This window comes from Rhopalosiphum padi, chromosome 4, assembly GCF_020882245.1.
Source record: "Rhopalosiphum padi isolate XX-2018 chromosome 4, ASM2088224v1, whole genome shotgun sequence".
Lineage (NCBI taxonomy): Eukaryota > Metazoa > Arthropoda > Insecta > Hemiptera > Aphididae > Rhopalosiphum > Rhopalosiphum padi.
This window is the reverse complement of record NC_083600.1, coordinates 28,661,780-28,676,887: the sequence shown is the minus strand read 5'-3', so window position 1 is coordinate 28,676,887 and position 15,108 is coordinate 28,661,780. Positions and strand designations below refer to the sequence as shown.

The following is a 15,108-nucleotide window of genomic DNA, read 5'->3' as shown; positions in this document are numbered from 1 at the left end:
ATGTTCACACAATACACATATAATGTATTTAGTATTTATAATGCAGCTCGTCAGCTCTAGTAAAAAGATTATTACCTTCCTGATTCCTAATCTTTTCACATTATAGGTACTAGTATTTCTTTAAAGATTTAATTTTGCATTGCCGGATTAGGCTGACAATGGCCCTAGTCTATTATTTATACTTGGTCATCCTTAGGAACAATATTTTTATAATGCTTATATTAATCATATACCCACGAAGGTGTATTATATTACTATTACTATTTATAAAGGATAGTCTTATAAAAAAATGATGTGTTATACTTTTAATTTGATCAAGTTTTAGTAGACAAGATAAACGTTTTACTTATTTTATTCACCCCAAAAAAGTTAAATTTCAGGAGTTTACCCGGGGGCGTAATTTCAATGAAAAAACTGGGGGTGCTGAAGCTCCTCTATCTTTTTTTATAATGTTATTTGTATAATGCCTTGAGGTTATGGTCGTTATGGATACCTGTTACTATTCAAATTTAAATTAACATGAAAAAATTTGCTGGTGTTAATTTCAAAATTGGGGGTGCTAAGCAAACCCAAGCCCCCCTCAAATTGCGCCTAGGAGGCTATGAATCTACCTTACATACGACTATACGAGTATATAGTATATACGACAATCCAACCATGAATCTTTAGATGTATTAACAAATATACAATGAAAAATACCTACTATAGATTTAAAATTTAAATTCTAAGAAAAAATCAAACTTGTAAATTTAACTATAGTACTTACCTAAATTATATAAATTTTTAAAAGTATTCGAGTGAATTTCAGGGATATCCCTCTCGGATTTTTATTCTAGTCCATGGTTATAAGATATAGAATCTAATACAAAATTGTATTATATAAATTATATGAATTTTATATTCATCTATCCACTTTTCTATACAATAATTATAGTATATATTGTAACTTGCGTTAACTATATAGTAATTACCTAACTTCTTTTAATCGTAGTAGAGATACGAACTGTCTCATCAATACCACAGGTCAACAGACACAATATTATACATGAATAATGATCATCGGACATTGTGTTGGATATATCGATGGATGTTGTGGCGCATATTTTATAATATTGATGCGAAGGGTTTCTCTGTTACAACAAAAGGTTGCGTGTTATCATTATATCGATATATAGGGCGATACAAACACCTTGCATTTCAATGAAATTAGTCTATGAAAAAAATAATACTACTCGATAATTATTGAAACATTGGCAACTATATCAAACGGTGCTCTACACGACTCCCTCAAATTCGCCCCAAAACGCTATTATAAAAAGGGTCAATTGGTGTATACATTGTACATTAAGTTCAAATTGAGGTCGCATTATACAATGCATTGTCCAATGCCGCAAAAGGGGGAACAGCGTAGCAAGTAAAAGTGTATATATATATATATATATATTATATATACGTATATATTATTATACACTGACAGACAAAATAAATAGGGTAGACCCTTACGCGTATCGCCTATTGCTGCTGGATATATACAATCATATTGCAGCTGTTTAAAGCTTACGTCACACCCACACATCTAAACTCACCACGCGCGCGCGAGCATCATAGAATATAATGTATATATGTACATTATACTATACGTCCCTATACTCTCACTCTTACTTTTTGAAGGTTTAAGTTTATAATCCGACGTTGGGATCACCAAACTCGCGTATTTCGATTTGTTTTTTTTGTACGTATGTAGATCACCCTAAAGATTAAACTTTTATCCAAGAGCGTTGAAGGGTTACCACTGAATATAATGAATATATATTATTTATAAATTATATATACACATAGATAACACGTGTATTAATTCGTTTTGAAAATCAATTTGATTAACTCTTTTATCCGAAAACATTGTAAACGTATATTGATGTATTTTGAATAAAAATGATGATGAAATTATTAAATTTAAAATATTTTATATGATAAATTGATAAATGTTTTGACATTCGTTTCTATTGATATACTACCTAATAACCTAATTGTCTCTATAATCTAGATACATTATGGTTAACGCCATAGTTGGAATACGTTTTTATGGTGGGGGGGGGGGGGGTAAAAAATAAACATAATAGTTGAAAAAAACATCTAACATTTTTTTTGATCATGAAAAACAATATTTATATTGTATTTATACATATAATCAAGAATTTTTATAAATTACAAAATAGAACTATAGTAATGTTTCTGAAATATTCTTAGAAATAAATGCTGCGTTACGCTGCCTTTCTTAGAATTATTTTTACACAAAATAAGTAATAATTATTAATTAATATTAATCATTGGATTAAAATTTAATATATCACAAACACAGTGAATTACTCAAATTATGAGGTACGCTCAGAGGCGTAGCCAGGATTTTTTATGGGGGGGGGGGGCTAAATACTTTTAACTTGAGTTATTGAGAATCAAAAACAACAACAAAACAAAAATACTGATAACATATTAACGTTGATTATATACGTCAACGTATTGGGCATACGTAAACTGCGCCCGAAATGTTATCTATGTTACAAAGGTATAATGTAAACTGCGCCCGACAACTTGAAGCTCAGTATCCACCTGAAGTATGGGCTCAAGCATTAGCAGAACCAACTTTAACCACTAATGCAAGCAAGTATTTTCATTCTCATTTTAATTCTAGCTTTTATACAACTCATTCAAACATTTTTATGTTCATAGAAAAGTTAAAAGAAATTCAAATAGAAACATACAACAAAATAGTTAGGTTTTTATAATAGTTAATTTTTGAAATTTTTTTTAATTTCGTCAAAATTATAACATCAAATATATATAGTACCTATATGTAATTTTCATATTTTAATACCGATATAAGAATAACTTATGCGAGATATTGTATTACATTTTCAAGAATTTGGACCCAATCATTTTTTATCGATAGATATTTATATATAAAAAAAAATATATAGCTCAAAAAAGTTGAATCATTTTCAAAATTATACCATACATAGAAAATGTTAATATAAATATTTAGTGAAATTTTCAAGTATCTATTAAAACTATAATCTATTCTAAACTATCTATTAATTACGTTTGAATTACAATAAAAAACAAAAATCCTTTGTAAAGAAATAGTTATTATACAAGTGAATCCAATGTTGTAAAAAATTAATTTGGCTTTTTGCTAAAATTATTCATAACTTTTTTATTGACAACAAAATATCGAAAATTTAAATTGTCTATAAATTGCTCAGAACAAGCCAAACTATTTTTAAAATTATACTATGTATAGACACGGTATACTTTATATTACATGGCTTTTGTTCGTAATACATATTTTCGTTTGTTTTATTTCAGTCTAATACCTATGCAGGTTTAAATAAAATTAAATACCTAATAATACGTGTAAATATAATGAATGAAAATATTAAGATATTTTTCCATACATTTAATTACGTTTTATCTTTTATAAACATGTGATAATTGTATTTAAAATGCTATAAATTGTAATGAAATTATAATACAAATATTTTAAAAAAGAGGTACATATATAGTTTATTGTATTAGGTATTATTTGTTTTTAAACTGTTCATTGATTTAAATTATTAAGTATCTGATAAAAATGATATTTTATATTAATCATTCAGTATATCATGATAGTGTTATAGTTACATCTTATATCAAACCACTTAATCCTTATATTATACTATTTACACACTTATAAGTAATAAACTAATAAGTTTAGTAATTTTTTTTTAAATCTAGCACCGTATACGTTGTTTATATTATTTAATGGGTGAAAAAGTGTGAAAATTGAAAGAGCAACTCGTACCTAACACGCGCTTGCACGTGGCTTAGCACGTGCCCCAATCGGTTGCACGTGTTACAGTTTAAATAAAATAACAATGTATAGTAACTCATACTCATTTATTTATTTTAAAATAACAATACATATATTGGTAGAGACGGTAGGGTACTTTAGTATAGCCGTATAGGAACAAAATATTTAACTCTAATTAAATTAATAAAAATAATAAGTAGGTAACTATTTATAATATCTACATATACGCCACACAAATATCGATTTAGATTTTTTTAAATTGCAGTTTATGATAAAAATTAAAAATATAACTATTGTTTTGTGGAATTGAAAGTGAATTTTTCTGGCATTTCATTTTTTAAATATTCCTACTTATAAATCAATTTAATTTAAATTATATTTATTATTTATCTATTTATACATTATCTATGTTATAGTAATAAGTTTAGGTATATATTTTGGTTTTACTAATAGTTACTAAAAACTATACAAGTATATTCATCAAAAACGTTATGATATTTTTAAATATTATTTTAGAATTTAAAAACTATTTTTATAATTGTTATATAATTAAATAAATATAACAGAATGCATTTTATTTATATTATTACGAACAGTGTTGTTTATGACGACATGACGTGACGCTTAAGAACAGCCAGCGAATCATTGATTTGTTTTCTGCCGTTACCCCTCTGGGAAATGTAGCACCTGTTTACGAAGCACAAAGTGTATAGTGTATAGCACTATAGCATAAGGTAAAGAGAGAGAGAAATGGGTGAGAGAGATAGATAGAATTCGATGTTAAACAAATACGTCTGTTTGTTCAGTATAGTTTTCAAATTTTAAAAGTATAAAATGATGACAATGATGTACCATATATTTTGGATTTAAATTAAAATTCAAGCGATAGTGCAAACGTATAGAATATAGATAAATAAATGGACTATGTTTTGACATTTTTTAATACTCTATTTTTCATAACATTTTATTTTATTTTATTTTTCACAAAGTTATGCATTTTGTATTTTTATTCGGAGATAGTTAGTTTTAGATTCTAAGCGGAGCGATGAATGTTTTGGTTTTATAATAAAATGTATTTTTTAGAAATACTATTTTGTGTATCTGCATACAACATGGTTTAAAGGAAGAAAAATTTTTTAATGCCATTTTTTTCTTTTTGTAGACATTTGAAGTTAAATTGTTGTTCAGATTAGATATTTAAACAAACAATATCGGTGTTTTAATAATGATTATAGTTATTTTGTTATAGAGACATTTTAAGTTTGGGATACTTATTTTCACAATAATGTAAATTATTATATATTTTACAGAATACAATTTTCAAATTAAAGATCAATTTGTTGAAACTGTTTGCTTATATTATTAAACAATATTGAATATATATACCTTTAATGTTTTTTAACAAAAAATAACTTAACCCATAAATAGTAATATAAATATTTATAAAATATCCTTAGAATTTAGAAATAAAGATGACTAAATTATAGATACAACACGAATACACGATTCTGCCAAAAATTGCTTTTCGTGTTAGAATTATTAATGATTGAATAATAATTTAACACGTCCATTACAGATTTACAATAACCTACACAAATACACAATAATAACGAGATACACTTGGAACTTACTATGCAGTAGGATGATTTCATTTTTATTTTCATTGTTATAAATTATAACTGTCTAAGTAAATTAATATCATAATAATTTTACTAGAGAGAAAATTGTCGGAAAGGAAAACCACGACTTTTTTATATTATTGAAAGGTATATAATCATAAATTATCGTATAGATTATTATGATTTAGTAGAAAATTTCAAGTTAAAATGTATTATGTACTATATTGCGTATTATAAAATAAATACGCTTATAATTAACTCATAATGAACTTTATGTCAACCTGTTTTGTTACCATAAACACTATGAAAATTAATCTCAAAAAATAGAAATTTCAAAATTAAAATATTCAATTTTTACTTTTTAAAGAACTTAAAATGAAAAAATAATTATGGATTATCTACAGTACCTGATTGATTGGTCACCTATAGATTCAATTTGAAGCGTCATCATATATATTCTTCGTTAGACCTACTAGTATTTTTAAAGACTAACAAATTGCAATTATTTTAACGCAACATTTTTTTTATAGAATAATAAAATTAAAAAAGAATGATAAAAATTGTCATAAATTATAATATATTATATAGATTCTATTATCTATATATATTATTTATTATTTAAAACCGTGATATCAACATCATATATTATTGTCATATCTATACAATACCATTAATAAGCTCATGTTATTCATTAATATTTGATATTACCATAATACTATATAAATGATGCTACCTATCTACCCAAAATTCAAATAAAATGTGTCTAATGAAATTGTGTGTGAAATGTTAAAGTCAAACAAATGTTGTTTAACGTTAAAGTCGATATAAAAAACACGATATTCAGCTATAATACAATAAACGCCGTAAAAGCTTGAGTTCAATGAGGTATTGCCGGTATTGGTAACATTAAAAGATATCAGTCAGATCTATGTAAATCAGAAAAAAAATGAAGCCAAATAACTTCATTTGAAGCTCAAACAAAAAGAAACTAATGTTTTGACCGTGAAATGAAACTCAATTTTATAAAGAATTAATAGTGTTAACAAGGACTTACAATCGTCTATAAAAATATTAAATAATGTATTAGATTTATTTCCTTTTTATACTTCATTAATTGATTTTTATTTAAGGTGTCTGGGGAGATTTTACAATATATGAAGAGGAAGCATCCTCTTTAGACATAATTTCGTATTATTCACTTTAAAGAAAAGTGAAAGCACCTAAACGAGCTAAAACTAAACATATTTAGGTGAAATAAACAGTCAAAGTGTTAAGTTAACATCTAGAGAACATTTTATTTTCAATGGGTACCTATCACACATTATATTATATATGATAAATTAATTTTTGAACTTAAAAAAAAGAAATAGCGCTTACTTAGAATTAGAAAATTTTTTATCTTTTTGTTCAAAAGCAATATGAAAAAGTCAAATATTATCATGTAGACGTCAAATTTATTGGATCTTTTTCCGAATGATTTGGATAAAGAAATCTTTGGTAATGAAGTGCTACGATTCCAAGAATTAAAAACGTCATTGATAACTATGGAATATGGATTATTCTCAATAGCAACTGAATTACCTAAGATTGATGAACATGAAGCATACATTTTCTAACATCACGATTGTTTTATAAATATTTTTAACTATTATGCGTTGTACAAATTGTAGTAACAAACACTCTCTCTCAGTATTAAAACGAGTAAAAATTCGACCATGTTTATCCCGTGATAGACAGATAATCTGATATTATTATGACAGTTGAATCTGAAATAACTAAAAAATAATCATATAATAACATCATTGAAGAGTTTGCGAGATACCCTAGAAAAAAATTGATATAATGAAGTGTCACATGTTATGAATCAATTTATACAAATAACATCAAATTCAACATGAATCCATTTAATTGAAACTGTTCATAATTATATAGTTAATTGTTAAAATTATGATATGATGCATTGAATTTTAAAAATAAAATATAATAATTAACTCAGATATGAGATTACATGCAAAAAATGATTAATATAATACTATTGATGAATTTAATTGGTTACACTAAATAAAAATAAGATTGCTTTTTTAAATTTTTGTAATTTTATTATCTATAATTTGATACCTACTTTAATAATTTAAATTACGATACTGGATAATAAATATATACTTTAGAACATTAGTAGGTACCTAAACAGTTTTAACTTAAAATTTTTATTTTATTTTTTAGATTAATGCTTAATCTTACGATTATTAGGCTATAGTAAAAATACAATTTTAAATTTTGAATTAGGAGAATTAGATGATATATCCTATATATAGTACACGTGTATAAACAATATAATAGTTTGAAATAATACGATATTAATCAATATAATATATTGATTTAGTATATGTATATTATTGAATCAAAAATAAAGGAATTAGTTATAATTTACCAACCTTTGAAGTACCTAACATGATATAGAATTATATTATTATCAGTAGATATATAGAAAACAGCTATATTATAAACATTAGGTTTTAGACGTGTTAGTATTAGGTTTAAGCTTGTTTTCATTCAATAACATTATGCATTACCTAATATTATTTTTCATAAATAATATAAAATCTAAACAAAAAATTTGTTCTTAAAAGTAATAATAAAAACTAATTTAAAAATTGTAAAATTAATTTAATACAATTACGTATACATAGTGATTACTCTATATATCTTTATACCTATTTAACAACATTTATAAATGATAAATCAGTCAGTATTTATAATTTACAAAATATTATGTATAGAAACTGTTGGTTATTAAGCAGCAGCTAATTGTAAAAAACTATAATATATATTTTATTATAAGGTTTGTTTATTTGTTTGAAAAAAATGAAAATCTACTTTTTCACATTCCTAAATTATTTTTTTGATTCATTGTGAAATTATTCATACAAACGCATCACACATACCTATTTATTATATGATAAATAATAAATATTAGCTTATAGGTATTTATATTATTTGTCTCTGTCAATATTGACGACGTATATAATAGCTATCGCTGTAATTATATTTTATAGCAACATTTTTGTACAGGTCACAAGTTATATACTCTATTGATTATAATATCTACCTATATAATGAATATATAATAATTACAGTCGGTAACTTACACCTGAGATACTGCAACAGCAATCTCACTGTATTTATATTAATATATCTAATTCTAATACCTATTTACCTAAGTTAAAACTGTCGCAATATTGGAATTTCTTATCAATATTTTTTGGACGGCGTAAGCACTTAATATATAACAGCTTGTATATACATAGACATATTGTATGCATACACGTTATAGGGTCACAAACTTATATGTGGATTGTGGGTGGAAGGAAGGGTGTATATTGGGGCGGTGTATGGGCGTGGTATCGCGACCACTAGTCCTTTATCCGGCACGCCTCAGTATATTGGCTACTTCTAAAGTTGATTCGGCAGTCTCTGCAGTAGCGTCCCGGCTTCCACTAGTGTTTGTTAGCCCACGTCTCAACTAGCAGTGCAATATGTAATCATAAGTATATATTATTAATAACTATCTTAATATATCGTCCTTACGACGTACGCTTAGTATATCCAGAAATGGACCATCATCATCATCATTATCAACTGAATCACCATGGTGCGGGGCACCATTATCACGCACCACCGTACACAAGAGATTATTTCCTCTACGAATATTCGTCCGGTTCCGAATCCGATGGAACAAGTTCACTGAATAGTGATTGCGATTCCGGCAATTGTGGTAAGTGTAGTTTAAATAGCTTATGCACAGTATATAGTATTCAATTTAAAAGGATAACGCAATATTTATTTTTTTTCTCAGGCTATAGATAAAACGCATTCATGTAAGATCTTTTTTACGATTTTCGAGTCATCTTAGAGTAAAATCACCTAGGTATTACAAAAATGTTAGAGGATAATATTTTTGAGGGTTTCACATATAAATTGTATATGTTACTAGTGTTACTTCTATTTAAAATTGTTCTATTTTGTAATTTAAATGGATACTATAAATTAATTTTGAAACAATATTTAAAGAAATAAATATGTCACACCCACAAAAATATTATTCTCTATAATTTTTATAATTGGTGATTTTACTCTTATCACCTATGTATAAAAAAAAAGGTACACGGACATTTCTTCAGGAACTTAATCCCCGTTCTTTTTTAACGTTATGGGTTTCGATAAGTTTTTTGTGCGGACATGCATGGTATTTTACTCATTATATATATATTTTTTTTGTCCAGATACATTATAATACATTTGACATGAACGCCATGATTGTAGATAGTTACAGAATTATTCTCATAGATAACTATATTATTATTTATTGTATATCACAGTATTAGTATAATTGACAATTGTTATATCCATTATTTACTTAGGTATTAACTTTATTATATATTACAAGTTTGAAAGTTCTATACATAAAAAAGAATATAATGGGGATCAGACTCATTCGTTACAACCTTATTATATTCACTCCCACCTGAATATATACATTTACCATTATCCATTTACAAATTATAAGTAATATAGAAATCAAAAAATGACTTCCAATCGTTACATAACTTGATTTTAAACAAAATAAATATGATAGCTGCCTGTATAATAATTATTTTTTATACAAAGTTAGACTTACACAAGGTTTACAGATAATATTTTCTATTATCTACAAACCTTAACACATAAATATTAAATTAGATGTGTTATATGTTTTTTGTTTTACCATGTAGTATGAAAATGAGTTATTATATACACCTTGTGTTAATTAAAAATAATTTATAAGTATACTCCTATATCTATTAATTTGTTATAAAATATTTATTTGTAAATAAAACAATTTAGGGGTGGATTAAGATAAGTGGTAGCACATGAGCGGAATATATTGTGGTGCCTAAAAAAAAATAAATAAATTTTTTTTTTTATTTTATATAATATTTAATATTTTCGATAATATGTTGCTTATTTAATTCATTTCCTAATAAAATACATAACTGAGAATTCGAGACTTTAATTATAATAATAAAAATAATAATTTTAAATGATATGATTAAAATTAAATACTTGGAATATGTCTTGATTTTATATTCACAAAATCTTCAGTTATACATTTAAAATATAATTTACCTTAAAATATCACATTCTGAGTTCATTCTCGCAAGTTGATTAAATCTATCTATATCCATAGAAATTCATAATCTATTTATGATGTATTTCAAATTAGAGAATGATCTTTCACTACTACAAAAAATTTGTTGTTCGTCATCGACCGTCGTGTTAACAATAATTTTCATTTATCTCCAATTATTTATTTAAAAACGACATACGATAATAATTAATAGACAATAGTGTTATGAATTATGATTAATATCGCTATTTCCTAGCTATATTTTATAGTGTTCACATACACTGTAAAAACCAAAATAACTTGTTACTTTATCTGCGTTTGTGTCAAGGAATGAAAATTTTTCTTATCGATATTTATCGCTTGTTTATTTAATGCATATTACAAACATTAATACAATAATAGAAGCTATTAAATTTAAATATAAAAATAAAGTTCCATATTATATATATTTTTAATTTAATAACTTTTTTTGTATTTATAAAACTGTGAAGCCACCGTGCTGCAGCCCACTCAGCCCCTTCCCTAAATCTGACCTTAAGAATAAAAGACAACATACCTAAGTGCGCTCTTACAGAATTTAAAATTTATCAAAAATACAGTCACAATTTTTTTATAAGTATATAAAATTAAATTTTTGTCAAAATCACGAAAATAAGTAAATTATTTTGTAATAAAAATGCATACAATTTTTAAATTTTATACCTAAGAGTTGATAATTAAATATAAGTTTTATTAATCAAAATTGAAAAAAAATATGACGTTATAAGCACGATTATTTTTAAGTTCGTCTGAAGTTAAATAATTTTGACGAAATTTTTCAAACATTTAATAATAACGATGTATGATTAAATTATTTTTGATAATCTCTTTAAAATGCACTTGGCATGTATTTTATAGTTGATTCGGGTCGCAAGAAGAGTTCACGGTGTCACAGGCAAAAGACGCAGCAGCGGCAAGCAGCGAACCTGCGCGAACGGCGACGCATGCAAAGCATCAATGAAGCGTTCGAAGGGCTTCGTGCACACATACCCACTCTGCCGTATGAGAAGCGCTTGTCAAAAGTGGACACACTGAAGTTAGCTATAGGTTATATAAATTTCCTGTCCGAGTTGACTCGTGGCACGGGACCTACAGGAAATGGCGTAACGTCATTGAATGTGGCCAAACTTACAACGATCGCCGGTCGTCTGCATAGACCACCGGCACAGGTCAAAGAACAACCCGTCAAGAAGTTTATTGTCAGAGGTAATTTAGACCAAAATAAAATTTTAAATTTTAACGCAGTGATGGAACTAACATATTGAATTATATTCATTTAAGTTGTATCACAATTCACCCAAAAAACATTTTTCAATTAAGGGGATTCCATACCGACCGTTTTTAAGGAGTTGAGTATAGGCAATTTTCAGACAATCTGTAAAGTACGTGCGTTGTGGCGTACATGTGTGTGTGTAGTAAATGATCATTAGTGTAAGTGACTTCCCTGTACCGCGGCCCATCTATCGTTCCACCGCCGTATACCCGACGTGCAGCGTGTCGCGTTTAATATTATTTTTATTGTCCAGCGCTCTAATGACTATTTAAAACTGAATGTGCCGGTCTATTACCGGCCGTTATTACTTATTCCGCTATTACCTACGTATTGGTCATATTAATTATCAATAATTAATATTTATGTATTATTTATTATAAATTATAATACTATATAAACTCTCAAAAGTAATTTATTATAATAAAATGAAATGAATGTGAAAAAATCATTGGTATAAACTACAAAAATGATTAACAAAAATGAAGGTACAATTTATAATGATGTCATGTAATATTTTGTTTTGTACTTATGTATACTGTTATAGTACATTAATGTATTGTATTTGATTATTCTTGAATAATGGGTAATAACTAGAGAACGGATTGAAATGGAAAATGCATTTTTCCCGAAATCATTATTGCTTTCCAAGCATAAAGTTAATTGCATACATCGAGGAATTAAAAAATGTAATTTTTATTTTGCATTTTTCAACATTTTTAGTGCATTTTTTTATGTTTTTAAGTTGTTTTTATATGGGAATTGATAAAATTCGATAAAAAAAATAAGCAGCACCTGATTATACAGTACTGTATTATGAAACACAAACATGATAAAAGTATAAGGTAGGTATCTATCTAAATTGTATATTCATTTTTTGGAAATAGTTTTCAGAGTAAAAAAGAAAATAGAAGAACTAGAAAATGATAAAAATGATACGAATAATTAATACCTAAGAATAAAAATATATATAATTAAACAAATTTTTTCAATGTTAAAAATAATTTAAAGAGCATTTTTTAGTGCATTTAAAAAAAAATCTACTTGTTTTTTTTGTTTAATAAAAAACGAATACTTAACCATAAAGACAATATATTTCCTGAATATTAGTGGGTATTATATGCATTTTCTATACATCAAACTTTCAACATATTATAAATTTATCGTGCTATTTGTGGATTTTATAAATTTTATTTTTATTTTTCGATCCATGTATCTACTCGTATATTCCATATGTTATTAAATCAAAAAACTTGAAGACTTAATTTTAATAAAATTTAATATTTAAACGATTAATAACGATCTTATAATTTTAGTTATTATTAAAAAAATATTAACTGTTGGAACATGAAAATTTTTATCATTACGTACTTATATATTATTACTATATTTTTAAAGAAAAATATTGCAATTTTCAAAGAATGTATATTAATTTTAAGCTATTTATAGCTATTTTATAAGTTATAATTTAATAATATAATACCAATTGTCTATACAATTTACAGATAAAGTTTTTGACAAAAATCAGTGCAACATTTTACTTATAATGAAAAATATAATTATTATAATTAATAAAATATTAATATAAATAAAATTTAAAAGATCCTTAGAAATATAGGCTGACAAAGCATCTCCGATTTAATATTATTATTAAAATAATTGCTTGGTAACCACTAACCTTATTGATTAGTGATTACCAAAAATTTAGACCGTCACCGCTCAGAATCTTTATTTGTATCCAACATTCCAATGATTTAAAATGTATCATTGAATTAAAATTTAACACATCCATTTAATAGTTACCTACCTATGACGAAGTATACTCACACATACTATGCAGATCAAGTTTTCCGATATTTTTTTCTTCAATTGTGTAGGTTCATTCAAATCTTGAATCCTTAGGTACCGAATAATACCTATAATATGACTGTATAAACAAGAAAATAAATATTAATTTTTTTTATATTTTATGTAAACTATTACTAATAAGACTATAATTTTTATAATACACGATGTATTATTATTCAAAACTACGTAGTACGTTTTAAAAATTCAATTTCGATTTAATGATTTACAGTAAAAAAATAAGAACTTGGTTAAATTAATTTGGATAAGGTAGAGGTTGAGCATTAAGATTTATAAATGTATAAATAACAACCATGTAAATATATATTACCTACCTGTAAATATATTATGTATCAATGATGATATTATTAGTATCGTACTTATAGCTATACGTATTAGTACGTCCTACATTGTAACTTGTAACTATTTATTCGTATTATAAAACATTTAGCAGTATAGAAGGTAAAATGGATTTTTTTAAATTTCAGGTGCGTTTGGAACTCCATATTCATTACATTCGTTGTCTTGGTCGAGGGCAAAAGAAAATTGTCCAAATAGCGCAGGAGTAATGCGAGCAAAGTTATGGAGGCCTGAAGTAGGGTCACCGCGTAATTCTGGATCTACTTCAACCTCAACGAGTTCGACATCATCAAGTAAAACCTAATCATTCAACATAATAAATAAGACAACTATTATTATAAGTTATATACTATAGAACATAAGTGATATATTTATTTATTGTCTCTATTCAGTTGTTCTTATTCCAATTTAAAATGTTTATTATATAAATTAACTAAATTATTTTTTTGTATAGGTACCTTAATATACCTCGTATAACCTACTTGTTTTATTATTGTTTAATATTGTTAGTTGATAGTTATTAGAGTGTTTATTATTTTTTTTTTTAATTATTTATTTTAATCGTCCAATTTTTAAATATAATAATACATTATAATTCTATCATTCCTACTGTATAATTCACTAGCAATATAGATCGGTAATTGTAATATGCGTATTAATGTATTATAGAGTTATTATATGATTTTCATGCTCAATCTACAGGTACTTTGATAGCCCATAATTTATGATATTGTTTTATAGCTGTAGATCAAAAGGTATAACTATCTACTTGTTACAACTCGATGGCATATTTCATGTTTAAAATTATTTTTCTTTCATTATCATACATACCTAATAGTTATAAACTTATAACTTAAAAAAATAATCCGTTACAAATGAAATTGCAATAAAACCATTAAAAACTATTTATTGAAGATTAATACAGCAGAAGTTTGCAGTTGGGTAATTGTCAAAATAATAT

General features: G+C 25.7%; 1 protein-coding gene across 1 annotated transcript; it reads left to right on the top strand.

Annotated features, from left to right (window-relative positions):
- The first annotated feature begins 8,921 nt into the window (after window positions 1-8,921).
- LOC132930802 (pancreas transcription factor 1 subunit alpha-like) lies at window positions 8,922-14,794 on the top strand. Its single transcript, XM_060996862.1, has 3 exons — window positions 8,922-9,241; window positions 11,531-11,878; window positions 14,276-14,794. Exons 1-3 carry the CDS (start codon window positions 9,079-9,081, stop codon window positions 14,449-14,451), a joined length of 687 nt encoding a protein of 228 aa, XP_060852845.1. The 5' UTR covers window positions 8,922-9,078; the 3' UTR covers window positions 14,452-14,794.
- Window positions 14,795-15,108: the final 314 nt, after the last annotated feature.

Bases quoted from the DNA above. Each gene is read 5' to 3' on its own strand.
- LOC132930802 (XM_060996862.1), top strand. From the start codon at position 9,079: ATGGACCATCATCATCATCATTATCAACTGAATCACCATGGTGCGGGG. The intron at 9,242-11,530 runs GTAAGTGTAGTT...TGTATTTTATAG, and splicing joins TTGCGATTCCGGCAATTGTG to TTGATTCGGGTCGCAAGAAG. The intron at 11,879-14,275 runs GTAATTTAGACC...TTTAAATTTCAG, and splicing joins CAAGAAGTTTATTGTCAGAG to GTGCGTTTGGAACTCCATAT.